The 14,601-nt window shown below is 31.1% G+C and overlaps 1 protein-coding gene across 1 annotated transcript; it reads right to left on the reverse strand.

Moving 5' to 3' along the window:
• Positions 1-6,447: 6,447 nt before the first annotated feature.
• On the reverse strand, positions 6,448-7,271 carry LOC139841336 (uncharacterized). Its single transcript, XM_071831559.1, has 2 exons — positions 6,701-7,271; positions 6,448-6,452 (listed from the first exon to the last, which is right to left on the reverse strand). Exons 1-2 carry the CDS (start codon positions 7,269-7,271, stop codon positions 6,448-6,450), a joined length of 576 nt encoding a protein of 191 aa, XP_071687660.1.
• Positions 7,272-14,601: the final 7,330 nt, after the last annotated feature.

Consider the following 14,601-nt stretch of genomic DNA (forward strand, 5'->3'; position numbering starts at 1 on the left):
TGCATTCATGGCTATTTATAGCAAAAATATCACAAGTTTAGGTAATACAATAATATTATTTTTGTGTATCAATAATTGACTATCCATTTATATATATATTTATATATTATAACACTCCCCCTTGGATAGCAATTTTATTTGTTGAAGATCAACTGTAAGTTACTGTCTCGTTAAAAACCTTGCTAAAGAAAACCCAATGGGAAAAAAACTTTAGCTAAGGGAAAAAGAGTGCAGCATGGAGTTGACTCCCCCTCAAGTAGACATCGCTTCAGTTGTTACATCTTTTGAACATGTCTCATGCCAATGTTATGAACGTGTGTTCTGAAAATAGCAGTTGGAAGTGCTTTCGTGAAAAGATCAGCAGAGTTTTTGCTGGATTGAACATATCTCATTTCATTCTTGTTGTCCTTAATGAGATTTTGAGTGTATGAGAAGAATCTAGGAGGTATGTGTTTGGTTCGGTCACTTTTGATATACCCTTCTTTCATCTGTTCTATGCAAGCTGCATTATCTTCATAGATAATTGTTGGACTTTTATCGCGTTCTAGTCCACAAGAATCAGTAATGATTTGTGTCATTGATCTCAACCAAAAACATTCCCGAGTAGCTTCATGTAATGCAATCACTTCAGCATGATTTGATGATGTAGCAACAAGTGTTTGTTTTTGAGAACGCCATGATATTGCAGTACCTCCATTTAGGAATACATATCCAGTTTGAGATTTAGCTTTATGTGGATCAGATAAATAACCTGCATCAGCATAACTAACCAAATCTTGTTTTGATTTGTTAGAATAAAATAATCCTAAATCAGTAGTTCCTCGAAGGTATCGAAATATGTGTTTGATCCCATTCCAGTGTCTTTTGGTAGGAGCAGAGCTGAACCTTGTCAACAAATTAACTGCAAAAGAAATGTCAGGTCTTGTACAATTTGTAAGATACATAAGAGCTCCAATTGCACTAAGATATGGTACTTCTGGTCCAAGAATATCTTCATGATCTTCACATGGACGAAATGGATCAGTTTCAACATTGAGTGATCTAACAACCATAGGAGTACTTAATGGTTTTGCCTTGTCCATATTGAAACGTTTCAGAATCTTTTCAGTATATGTTGTTTGATGTACAAGTAAACCATTAGGCATATGCTCAATTTGTAAACCAAGGCAATACTTGGTTTTTTCGAGATCTTTCATTTCAAATTCTTTCTTTAGAAGTTGAATGGCTTCATGGATCTCTTTATTTGTACCTATGATGTTTAGATCATCAACATAAACAGCTATGATCACATATCCGGATGTTGTTTTCTTAATGAAAACACAAGGACAAGTAAGGTTATTTGTATACCCTTTGCTTATCTAGTAATCACTTAATCGGTTATACCACATACGTCTCGATTGTTTTAACCCATATAAAGATCTTTGTAATTTAATCGAATACATTTCTTTGGGTTTTGCATTTGATGCTTCTGGTACCTTAAATCCTTCAGGTATCTTCATATATATATCACTATCAAGTGATCCATATAGATAAGCAGTCACAACATCCATGAGATGCATTTCTAAATTTTTAGAAACTGCCAGGCTGATTAAGTATCTAAAAGTAATTGCATCCATAACAGGGGAATAATTTTCTTCATAATCAATTCCCGGTCTTTGAGAAAAGCCTTGAGCTACAAGTCTAGCTTTATACCTTGTAACTTCATTTTTCTCATTTCTTTTTCGGACAAAAATCCATCTGTATCCTACAGGTTTCACATCTTTAGGAGTGAGAATGATGGATCCGAAAACTTTTCTTTTATTGAGTGATTCTAATTCAGCTCGTATTGCTTCTTTCTATTGAGCCCAATCATGTCTATTTTGACATTCAACCATAGATGTTGGTTCTGGATCATCATCAATATTCATGATGTCATATGCAACATTAAATGAAAATTTCTCATCAAGATTTTTCATTTCATTTCGGTTCCATAATATTTTTGAATGTGCATAATTGATTGCAATTTCTGTATTGACATCATCAATCTCCTCTGCAGTAGGAGTACTGATTTGTGGTTCTTCTTGAATACTTTCTTTTACCTTATTATCAGCTGATTTTCTTTTTCGAGGATTTTTATCTTTGGAACCAACTGGTCTCCCACGTTTCAGACGTGGCATAGATTCTTGAGTGACTACATTATCAGTTTTCCGATTTGGAATCTCAACTCGAGCTGGAGTATTAACTGCTGGTATATATGATTTAGTCACCCTTTTTGTATCTGTGAATGCATCAGGCATTTGATTTGCAAGTTCTTGTATATGCATTATCTTTTGAACTTCTGTCTCGCATTCTTTTGTGCGAGGATCAAAATACTTTAATTGAGATTCACACCATGAAACATCATTTTCTTTATTTTTTATTTCTCCCCCTAATCTAGGAAACAATGTTTCATTAAAATGACAATCAGCAAAATGTGCTGTAAAAACATCACCTGTCATAGGTTCAATATACCTTATGATTGAAGATGTTTCATATCCAACATATATTCCCAACCTCCTTTGAGGACCCATTTTTGTACGTTGTGGTGGCGCAATTGGAACATATACTGCACAACCAAATGTTCTAAGGTGGGAAATATTTGGCTCTTGACCAAAAGCAAGTTGTAGGGGGGGAATATTTATGACTTGCACTTGGTCTGATGCGAATCAATGCAGCAGCATGTAAAATTGCATGACCCCATATAGATACAGGGAGTTTTGTTCTCATTATCAATGGTCTAGCGATTAACTGTAAACGTTTAATCAGTGACTCGGCTAAACCATTTTGTGTATGCACATGAGCAACAGAATGTTCAACAACAATTCCTATAGACATGCAATAGTCATTAAATGCTTGAGATGTAAACTCAACAACATTATCAAGTCTCACCTTTTTAATGATGTAATCAGGAAAATGTGCTCTCAATTTAATAATTTCGGCAAGAAATTTTGCAAATGCCACATTACGGCTTGATAATAGACAAACATGAGACCATCTACTAGATGCGTCTATTAGGACCATGAAATATCTAAATGGTCCACATGGTGGATGAATTGGTCCACAAATATCACCTTGAATTCTTTCAAGAAACATTGGTGATTCTTTCTCAACCTTAAGTGGTGAGGGTCTAGTTATCAATTTTCCAAGAGAGCAAGATATACATGGAACCATTGTATCATGAAGGATTTTTCTATCCTTCAGTGGATGTCCATGTGTACATTCAATAATTCTTTTCATCATTGTTGATCATGGATGGCCCAATCTGTTATGCCATAAATTAAATACACCAGGATCAATATACTTTTCTTTAATCACCATATGTGCTTCTGGTACATTTATATGTGTATAATGTAATCCAGAATTAAGTCTTGACAGTTTTTCAATCACGTGATTCTTGTTAGTGATACTTAAATATTTCTCATTTTCTGCCGTTACTGACTGATAATCATATCCATTAAGGTATATGTCAGAAAAACTCAATAAATTTCTGCTTGACTTAGGAGAGAATAAGGCATTATTAATTAAAAATGTTGTACCGTTTGGTAATATGAATTTTGCCTTTCCTATCCCTTCTATCAAGTTAGCAGCACCTGATATTGTATGTATAGTTCCTTCCGTTGGTTTCAAATCAATGAAATATTTTTCCGATTTAAGTATAGTGTGTGTAGTACCACTATCTGCTATACAGAGATCTCCACTACTTGATTGATGTTGTGTTCCAGCAGAATTCATATTAAACTTCATATATAAGAAACAAACAGTAAGTATATAAATGTTACACAAAATGTTTATTACACACAAATAGATAAAACTGAAACATTTGACATACATAGAATTGAAACATCAAACATAGAACTGGAACATTTGATAAAACATATAGAACTGAAACATTTGAGAAAACATGATGACAAAGGTTAAATCGTTTTATTTATAAAAGAAACATATTAATTTAATTCAAGAAATCTTCATATAAATCAGATGGTTGCTCAGTGACTGTTGGATCAATATTATCCACAAAATTTACTTCCTTTTCTTTACCTTTCAGCGAATCCTGATACATCTTAACAAGATGTTTAGATGTTCGGCAAGTATTAACCCAGTGGCCCATTCTACCACATCTGTAACAAGATTCTTCAGAATTTTTAGAAGAATTTTCTTCAACATCTTGTTTAGTGGGCTTGTTTTGTGGTTGATATTTATATTTTCGTGGATTATTATTTCTTTGACCACCACGGCCACATCCACGCCCATTCCCATTACCATAAGGATGGTTTCTACCATAGTTATGGCTTTTGGCATGATGATGGCGATGGTTATTATAACCACGACCTTGTCCGCGTCCTTGTCCATGTTTATAATTATTTGCAGTATTTGCTTCAGGGATTGCAAGTGTACCAGTAGGACGGGATTGCTGATTTTTCATTAATAGCTCATCATTTTGCTCTGCAACCAAGAGATATGAATTAAGTTCAGGATATGTGTTGAACTTTAGCATTCTCAAATTTCTTTGCACTGTGATGTTGGCAGCATTCATTGTGGAGAAAGTTTTCTCCAACATATCTGCATCACTTATTTCATGTCCACAGAATTTAAGTTGTGAGACTGTATTATACAGAGCTGAGCTATATTCATTTACTTTCTTAAAGTCTTGGAACCTTAATGTTCTCCATTGATCCATAGCAGCTGGAAGTAAAATTTCTCTTTGATTATTGAATCTGCTTTTGAGACCTTCCCATAAAACATGGGGATCTTCTACAGTCACATAATTATTTTGTAAGCATTCATCAATATGTTGATGAATAAAGCAACATGTCGTTGCTTGTTCTTTTTCAGAACAAGTGTTGTTTTCATTTATGGTTTCAAGAATGCTCATTGATTTAAGATGCATTTTTACTTTTATAACCCATGTCATGTAGTTGTTTCCCGTTGATTCTAAAGGAGTAAATTTAAGCTTTTCCAGATTCGACATTTTCTATTATCAAAAATTAAAACAAACAACATGATAAATTAGAGTCAATTTATATTCATAAGTATATAAACATTAAACATAAATTTAATATAACATAAATGATAAGTAGGCGACAGTGTCGACCATATGTAAGCAATCATAAATAAATGTTATATAACATAAATGATAATTAGGTGACAGTGTCGACCATATAAATGTTAGATAATAGAAATATAAATGTTAGTAACATAAATGATAATTAGGCGACAGTGTCGACCATATATTATTCAGGTGGTATAACCGACCATATATCATTTAGGTGGCAGAGTCAACCATAATTAGTATTAAGATTATCGTGCTGATAACGTGTTATAATTCAGTAGGCTTATAACTACCTTTAGTGGTTTGATTCTTGATTAAGAATGCTAATAATGAAGTGTAAGAACAAAGATGATAATAGAGAGAAAGAAAGAAACACTTTGTAAGTGTGAGAAAATGGTGCAAGTTTAATGCTTGCATTCATGGCTATTTATAGCAAAAATATCACAAGTTTAGGTAATACAATAATATTACTTTTGTGTATCAATAATTGACTATCCATTTATATATATATTTATATATTATAACACTAATGAGTTTTTTACTATTTCGTCTTATGAGGTTTCAAGAGATGCCAACGGAAACTTCTATAACTATTGAATAATTTTTTTGGGTGTTTGTAGAATGCAAATATTCATTAGATTGATCATCAACATCTTGGCTTGATGGTATCCTTGGTTTCACTTAGGTGGGGCCAGGGTAAGGGGGAGAGTGGACTCAAGTTCGAGTCCCACTCTTTAAAAATACCTGTGGTAGGCTTACTTACCATAAGCCGGGTTGCCCCGAGGGAAGGTTTTACCGACTTATTCAGGACCCAGATCCGACCCGCCTGCCCCTCGGGATGGTATAAGGTTCGGATCCCTGTAATATGGTTCGGGTTTCCTGTCCGAACGTGTGTGTTGTGTGCAAATGATGAGTGTCGTTGAAATAAATGATACGCTGATGCAAGCTTGCCGTTAAAAAAAAAAATCATTAGATTGACTTTGTAGAACATATCAACTGATTTGGCAATCATAATTCTGATGTGGAAAAATGAGTGTGTAGAATCTCTGAAATAGCTTGGTCGGGTTGACGCAATTTGTTTCGTAAATTGTATATTTGTATAGATAGTGTAATAGTTTATTTCGATTAACTGTAAATGTACAGGAATTTTACGTTGATTCTAAGACCGATATCTTGTAATTGTACAACACACCTAATCGGTCTCAATATGAACATTTACGAATACTATATTATAGAGTCGCCGTGCAACGCACGGGCTCTTAAAGGCTAGTTTTGTATATAACATAATAACGTAGTATTTATTAAGTTTTTTTTTTTTTTTCTTATCTGATAATAATTAGTTATCAAGAATTAAAGAAATTTGAAGAAAATAATTCATTTCAGGCTGAATAAGAAATAACAACTAATCAAATAAGAATCAATCCTATTATCCTATCCTTATGATTACATAGATCGAAAAAATCAATTTTGAAAAGAAAAAAAAAATTAACTGCCTCAATATATTCCTATTTAAATTTAAACTCAATAACAAAAAATGCCAAGAATGTAAATAAAATAAAAAGAAGAATTATAAATATTTTTAATAAATATCAAAAATTTCTAAAATATAATCATTGCAAGTAGGACAATTACCTCTAGAGACATGAAGCTCCTTAGTACAATTTTTGCAAAATGTGTGCCCACATGGTCCTAATGCTTCACCCTTATGTTTCCCTTTGCATTTGCTACAAACATTGCAATCTCCCGTATCCTCTTCATGTTCCTCTACTTGTTCTTCTTCTTCTTGTTCACCATTGTCCAAATAATTAGATCCATCCGTACTCAACAACGATAACAACGACATTTGTTGCTCATCTCCTTGTTTATCCTCGGTTCGCCTTTCATTGTTTTCATCCTCTTCTGGATCCGTTTCAACCGGGAGTAATCTAGTACTTCTTTGTCTATCAATCTGTCCCAATTGTCGAGTTGCCTCACCATCTAACTCGTCCATATCGTCTTCACTTGCATACCTATAAGAACCATGTCGTACCATCATACGATTTGGTTTAGGCATGGATATATCTGATGCAGGGATATGGACCGATGATTTCCATGCTTTTCCAGCCCGTTTGAGACAAAGTTTGTCATTAAACGTTTTCCAGTTTTTCTTTGTTCCTGAATTTTGATCATATCGAATCATATCAACTATATTTTCGTCTTCCATTGGTTTCTCCTAGTGTTGACCGATCACAATGTAGTACAAAATGTTGTCACAAACGTCAGATGTTCGTGATCGAATTAGTGTGATGAATTTGAGTAATAAATAAAGGAAGATGTTAATTAGTACAAAGTTAGAGCTAGAGAAAAGTGAAGCATTGTTAAATATGATGTAAAGAAATCATAACAGAAATGAAGTGGTGGCCATAAGAGAGAGTGTGGAGCGAGTCTCTTGGTAACTAAATCAGTCCGTTTTCCCGTTTTTCCATCTTAAATCTCTATCTCTACTATATATTAAATTAAAACTAAAATATTAAATTTAAATTTAAAATATATATTTAAAAAAAAAAAAAAGCTTAATAGAGCAATAATTTGAATAGAGATTAATTTTTGAATTTGATAAACTACAATCAATACTCCTATAATCTAACAATCTATTTAAAAATTTTGAATTTATAGTTCTATAACGAAAAATGTACAATTGATATACCAAAAATGTCCTTAAAACAATTGATGTGTGTTTCTACACCTATTTAAATTAGAACTAGACATAATAATTAACTCTACACAAATGAGCAACTATCTCAATCGTATGCAGCTAGCACAGATAAGTTTAGGTTTGTCTACAAGGAGCAGTTGAATTTAAGATTTTAAAACTAATAATAAGAATTGGGGAGTTTTGATTTTAAAACTAATCAAACTAAGTAACGCAAATAAACAAATACGAATTCAAATGACATAAGGGCATTCACTTAGATTCAATTCTTTAGGATCATGATTGTTTTTTATTAAAACCGCATTTTCTAAGTGTAACTGTCGTTAACCTAGTTCATTAATTAATTACTAACTAGTACGATAAGCTGGTTTCCCTCACTTTTCTGTTAGTTGGCTCTAGCGCCATGCTAGTCTTTTGTTCTTTTGTTTTTGTAGCCTTTGTTTCCTGTTAATTTAATCATTTGCCGTTGAGAAAAAAAAAAAGTTCTAATATAATGTTTACATTAATAAACCACAAAATGTTACTTCGCCTACCCTTAGCAAGAAAATGAATATCTTTTCCAGGTACACAAACATTACAGCATATAGAAACTGCCTTTTATCTTCAGTCTTATCCCATGAATAATTTGCAATAAGTGCCACCTCATAAATAAGTAATCACGTTAAAACCTTGTTTGCTTTTTTTTAGAGAAAGCATGTAAGAATTTAAAGATTCAACAGAAAAATATCAAACTAACATCAGATTGTACAAATCAACAATCTGAACACAATGATTATCAACAATCTCTCAATCAGAAACAATATACAATCCTTCAGAAAACTCACAACCTATCAAGATTGAACAATATGTTCAATCTTAAAATTACAGCCAAAATTGAAAACGAGAGCAAGATGAATGTGAGAAAACCCTAGATCGAATGATATGAGAGAGAACATAAAATAATGAGAATGAGAATACAGAAAAATAAATTAGGTATATAAATAAATTAGTCTTTGGCTGAAAATATCTTGGGCTGATACATTTGGGCTCCATCTTACACCTTGTGCTCCAAGCTAAAATAAGCCCACTTCCAACTATCTTTAAAAGAATGCAAGCAATAACATCAACAATAGAGAAATAACCTACAAAACACCAACACAATAACTAACAGAACAAAATATGTTTCATGCTGGATTATCATTTTAACATTTCCCCTTAATCTAGGCATGAAACATATTAACAAGACAAAGTTTGTCACAAAGAAAATTATGTTGATTAATTCCCAACCCTTTTGTAAATATGTCAGCAGTTTGATTTTCAGAATCAATTTGCACAATATCAATAACACCAGAAGTACATTTATTCCTTACAAGATGTAAGTCAATTTCAAAATGTTTTGATCTTTCATGAAAAACAGGATTAGCTGCAAGTAAAATTGCAGATCTGTTATCACAATGAACAGGAACAGGTAAAAGATTTGTATAATTAAGATCTTTTAAAACTTTAAGAATCCATAAAATTTCACAAGTGACAGAAGCTAATGCTCTGTATTCAGATTCTATAGAAGATCTGGATACAGCAGCCTGTTTTTTGCTTTTCCAGGAAACAAGTGAACCACAAAAGAAAATAGCATAACCTGTAACAGATTTTCTAGTAATTAAACACTTACCCCAATCTGCATCTACAAATGCTGTTAAAGAGATACTATCAGCCTTTTTTAACAGAAGACCTTTACCGGGAGATCCTTTCAAGTATCTTAGTAACCTTAAAGCAATATTTAAATGAGACTGCAGAGGAAAATGCATAAACTGACTAAGGCATTGTACAGAAAAAGCAATATCAGGTCTGGTCATAGTCAAATAAATCAATTTACCAATTAGTTGTTGATATTTAGTAATATTTACTAATGGATGATCATTATCTGTAGGTTCAGAAACAATGGAAACATTTGTTTCTAAAGGTGCTCCAACAGGTTTACATCCAGTCAAACCAAATTCATCAAGCAACTCAATACAATATTTCCTCTGACTTAAACACAAACCATCTTCAGACTTAAAAACTTCAATACCAAGAAAATACTTTAATTCTCCTAAGTCTTTAATAAGAAATTTGGATTTTAAAAAAGATTTAAACTTAGAAATTTCATACTCATTGTTACCAGTAATAATAATATCATCAACATATACCAGTAAAGCCAGAAACAGAGAATCAGAACACTTAACAAATAATGAATAATCATTTAGAATTTGAACAAAACCATTTTCTTTTAATACTAAAGTTAACTTTTCATTCCATTGTCTAGGTGCTTGTTTAAGACCATATAAAGATTTTACAAGTTTACATACTCTAGTCTCAGTAGGAGAAAAATAACCTTGAGGTAACTCCATATAAACATCTTCAGACAAATCTCCATATAAAAAAGCATTATTAACATCAAGTTGATACAAATTCCAATTATTCTGAATAGCAACAGCAAGCAAACATCTTACAGTAACCATTTTAGCAACAGGAGAGTAGGTTTCCTCATAGCCAATTCCCTCTCTTTGACTATAACCCTTAGCAACAAGTCTTGCTTTATATCTTTCTATCTCACCACTAGACTTATATTTGATCTTATATATCCATCTGCAGCCAATGGGTTTTCTACCCTCAGGTAAGTCAGTAAATATCCATGTATTATTTCTATATAAAGCCTCCATTTCATCATTCATAGCTGTTACCCAATTAGGGTCAGTAACAGCTTGTTGATAATTTTTAGGTTCTATAGACTTATTTAACACAGAAGCAAACACATAATTATCATGACTTAGTTTAGATAGGTTAACAACTCTTTCTAAACCATACTTAACTTTACCTTCAACAACATAATCATCAAATTTCCTAGGTAACACAGACACCCTTTCAGATTTCCTTTGATTAACTGGCTCATTTACATTTTCAGAAGTATTTTGATTAAAAATATTATCATCAGGGAGTTCATTTTCATGAACATTATCATCAACTGAGTCACCAAGGTTACCATCACTCTTTGGTAATAAACTACCAGTAGGTGTTGTAACCTGGCAATCTACATCTGACATTGCTCTCCCTTCATCACTGGGATTTTTATTTACCTTGGCATCTTTTTCAGAATACAAATCAAAAAAATTTAAATTGTTTAAAGATGAATCACTTAAATCATTTTCTTTTGAAGAAACAAGTTTAAAAGGAAAAACATTTTCAAAAAATTTAACATCTCTAGAATAAAACACCAATTTTCTTTCTAAACTCCAAAGTTTGTAACCTTTTTTTGAATTAGAATACCTAATAAAAACAGCTTTTTCAGATTTAGAATGAAATTTATCAAAATCATTTAGAACTTTAGAAAAAACAAGACAACCAAAGCTTTTTGAGTGGGAGAGATTAGGTTCAAAACCATGAACCAGTTCAAAATGAGTTTTGCCAGCTAGAATCTTGGAGGGTGTCCTGTTTATCAAATAAGTAGCAGTTAATACACATTCAGGCCACATAATAAGAAGAATTTCCCCCTGAAATGTGACGACCCGAAAATTTCCGACCAAATTTAAACTTGATCTTAATATGATTTAGACACGATAAGCAAAGACTGTAATGTTGAGTCTCAAAAATTTTGAACTGTTTTCATAAATGCATTTGACCTTCGACCACTTCCGACGATTCACGAACAATTAATTTTAAATAAATATGTATATATATAGAAATATGTATATGTAATAACTTGAAACAATATTATACAATTCAATTGTAAATATATTAATTATGTAGTTAGGAAAATTTATATTGATAATTAGTATAATGATAGATTGTTTAATATCATCGAATTTAATTAGAAGATTAATAATTAATTTTTAATAGTAATATTGAATTGGATGCATGATATCTTAAACGTGGAAAGAGTCCGTTTGTAATATATTACTTTTCTTCTTCACAGTATTACTCTCTCAGTTTTGTTTCATATCCGTGAACCCACTCAACTGCAACAATCCAAACTTATACCCAAATGGCTGTCACTTCTTCTTTAAAAACATTTTCTCAATTATTATTAGTATTATATTATTTAATATAGGATATAGTATTATTTGCAAAGAAGGCAACAGCTGTTAATTATTTAAATTTTTTTTACTTTCACATGTTACAATTGCAAATAAACATCTTAATCAGTGACTTTTGTGAGGATATTATTCATTGTTATAATGACTTACTAATATTATACACATATGTATGATTATAATATCCCATCATATGATTATTTCCTCTCTGTTTCCTATTTCAATCGACCACCATTATTTCCAACGAACCCCACAATGAAATTTTGTGCTATTAATTCATTTAGTATTTAACTTTTTCTCTTGTGTGTCTAATCTATCAATTCCTATATATATATATATATATATATATATATATATATATATATATATATATATATATATATATATATATATATATATATATATAAACATGTACAATGCATATCAAACTAACATATCTATCATTTTGTCCATTATATTTTGTATTTGGGAATATAACAACAACTCTAACAAACCCCACCAAACAATAATGCATCTGTGTAATTGAATTACAAATGGAGAATACTATTTCAATATTCTACTTTCAGTTTCACATCATTTTCATTTGCAATACCACATAGGCAACTTGATTTATAAATATATACATATATATGCATAGAGATAGGATACTGAGATATAGATAGTTTATATATTCACTTGCTTTCCATTTAAAACACCAATCACCACCACACCCAACTCCTTATTCCCTTTTGACTGTATATTCGAGTACCACCCTCATCTCATCGTTTGATCACAACCTGTCTAGATCGAGCACTTGGAACGCTTTGCTTGTTAGAGTTCAGTGTGCAGCCTTGACTAAACCACTTTATGATTTAGTGGCATGTTTTGTCCAATATATCAAACCAAAATATCACTCCTCTTCTTCTTCAAACCGTCACCACATCACCACCTTATCCTCTTCGGTTCATCAACTATAAACCACCTGTGTATTTTGCTGCTACCATGGCGTTTTCTATATTCTTGGATCGAAGACCCAACCAACTGCCACACTTGTTTTCATCTTCCTATTACAAATCAACCAGGTAACCACCAAACAGCCTTTTTCCGATCGAATGTTGCTTCTATCTTTTGTTTCCTGTTTCTTCGACCGATGCAGGTAACCATTCAATACAAACACCATTGTTGTGCTACTATCGTAATGCTGCTACAATTCTTTTTCACTCTCCATCTCTGTCTACATATATATATATATATATATATACATACACATCATTGTGTATATTGACCACCATCTTTAAACCAAATCACCACCACCACAGACCCATTTAACCACCACCATAAAACCCTCTTGCTGCAACTGCAATCTATCGTCTATTTTAATGATCTATACGGATAATCATTACCAAATCCACTAAACCACCTTCATGGTTTATTTTCCTGCTGCTATCCTTTTGCCAATTTCTTTTCTATACAACACTAACATCATCTAATGTTCAGTTATGTGTACTATTTCTTATTCGATCAGACCCCAGAACTCATCAAACAAACACCTCAACCACCATAAAACACCATCGAATTCTTTTTACACGAATCAAAATTGGATTTGTTACAAATTTAACAAATACGAATCAAACAGATTGATTACATTGCAATAAATCGAAATGAACTGATTTATAACCTTCGATGAATGATGATGACAAATGAATATATATATATATATATATATATATATATATATATATATATATATATATATATATATATATATATATATATATATATATATAAGTAAATAAATAATAAGAACCCCAATTACTGTTTCGATCCTCTAATATTACTCAGTAATAAGAATAATCGATGATGATTGATCGAAGATGATGAAAATTGATGTAATACCTGTAATTATCGATTGTTGATTCTTCTCCATTTAATCTTCACCTATTGCTCGATTTAAATCCAACCGAACCCATTATCCACTACTATTTACAATCAACGACGGATGTAACCTTCTCCTGTTCATTCCTTTTTTATCTTTGTTGCTACCTCTCGATGACTGCTACAAATTTCTCCTTACTACTACAACCCATCGACTACCAACCCTAGAAACCACCTGTCAGATTTTCCAGTTCTTATTACGGTCCTATTGATAAACCTGTTAATGGATCTGATGCTACTAGATCATTTAAAATATCTTGGATTGATGGGCTTTCACACATTGGGCTTGTGTCTTGCTGCTGGGCCGAGTCTATAACATTGTTTAGGTATAAGTATTATTTTTATTAATTCTTATTAATAAATATTATTATCATTATTATTATTATGAATTTGATATAAAAATATAATGTTAATGTTAATATGTTATGGTTTAAATAATTATGTTATGGTTATAAATATGATTATTATTAGTATTAGAATTACCATAAATATTATCATTAATTTTACCATTAAAATATATATATATATATATATATATATATATATATATATATATATATATATATATATATATATATATATATATATATATATATATTATTTATCATTATTATTATTATTATCATCATTATTATTATTATTATTATTATTATTATCATTATCATTAACATTATTACTATTTTATCATTACTTTTATTATTAGTATTATCAAAGTTATTAACATCAATATCACTACTAAATCTAATTATTATTAGTATTATTACTATTATCATAAAAAGATGTAACTTTTTAATTATCATTATTAACATTATTTTACTAAATAAATACTAATTTTATAAAAATATATTTAAAACACATATTATAACTATACTAATATTTTT

Source organism: Rutidosis leptorrhynchoides, chromosome 4 (genome assembly GCF_046630445.1).
Source record: "Rutidosis leptorrhynchoides isolate AG116_Rl617_1_P2 chromosome 4, CSIRO_AGI_Rlap_v1, whole genome shotgun sequence".
Taxonomy (NCBI): Eukaryota; Viridiplantae; Streptophyta; class Magnoliopsida; order Asterales; family Asteraceae; genus Rutidosis; species Rutidosis leptorrhynchoides.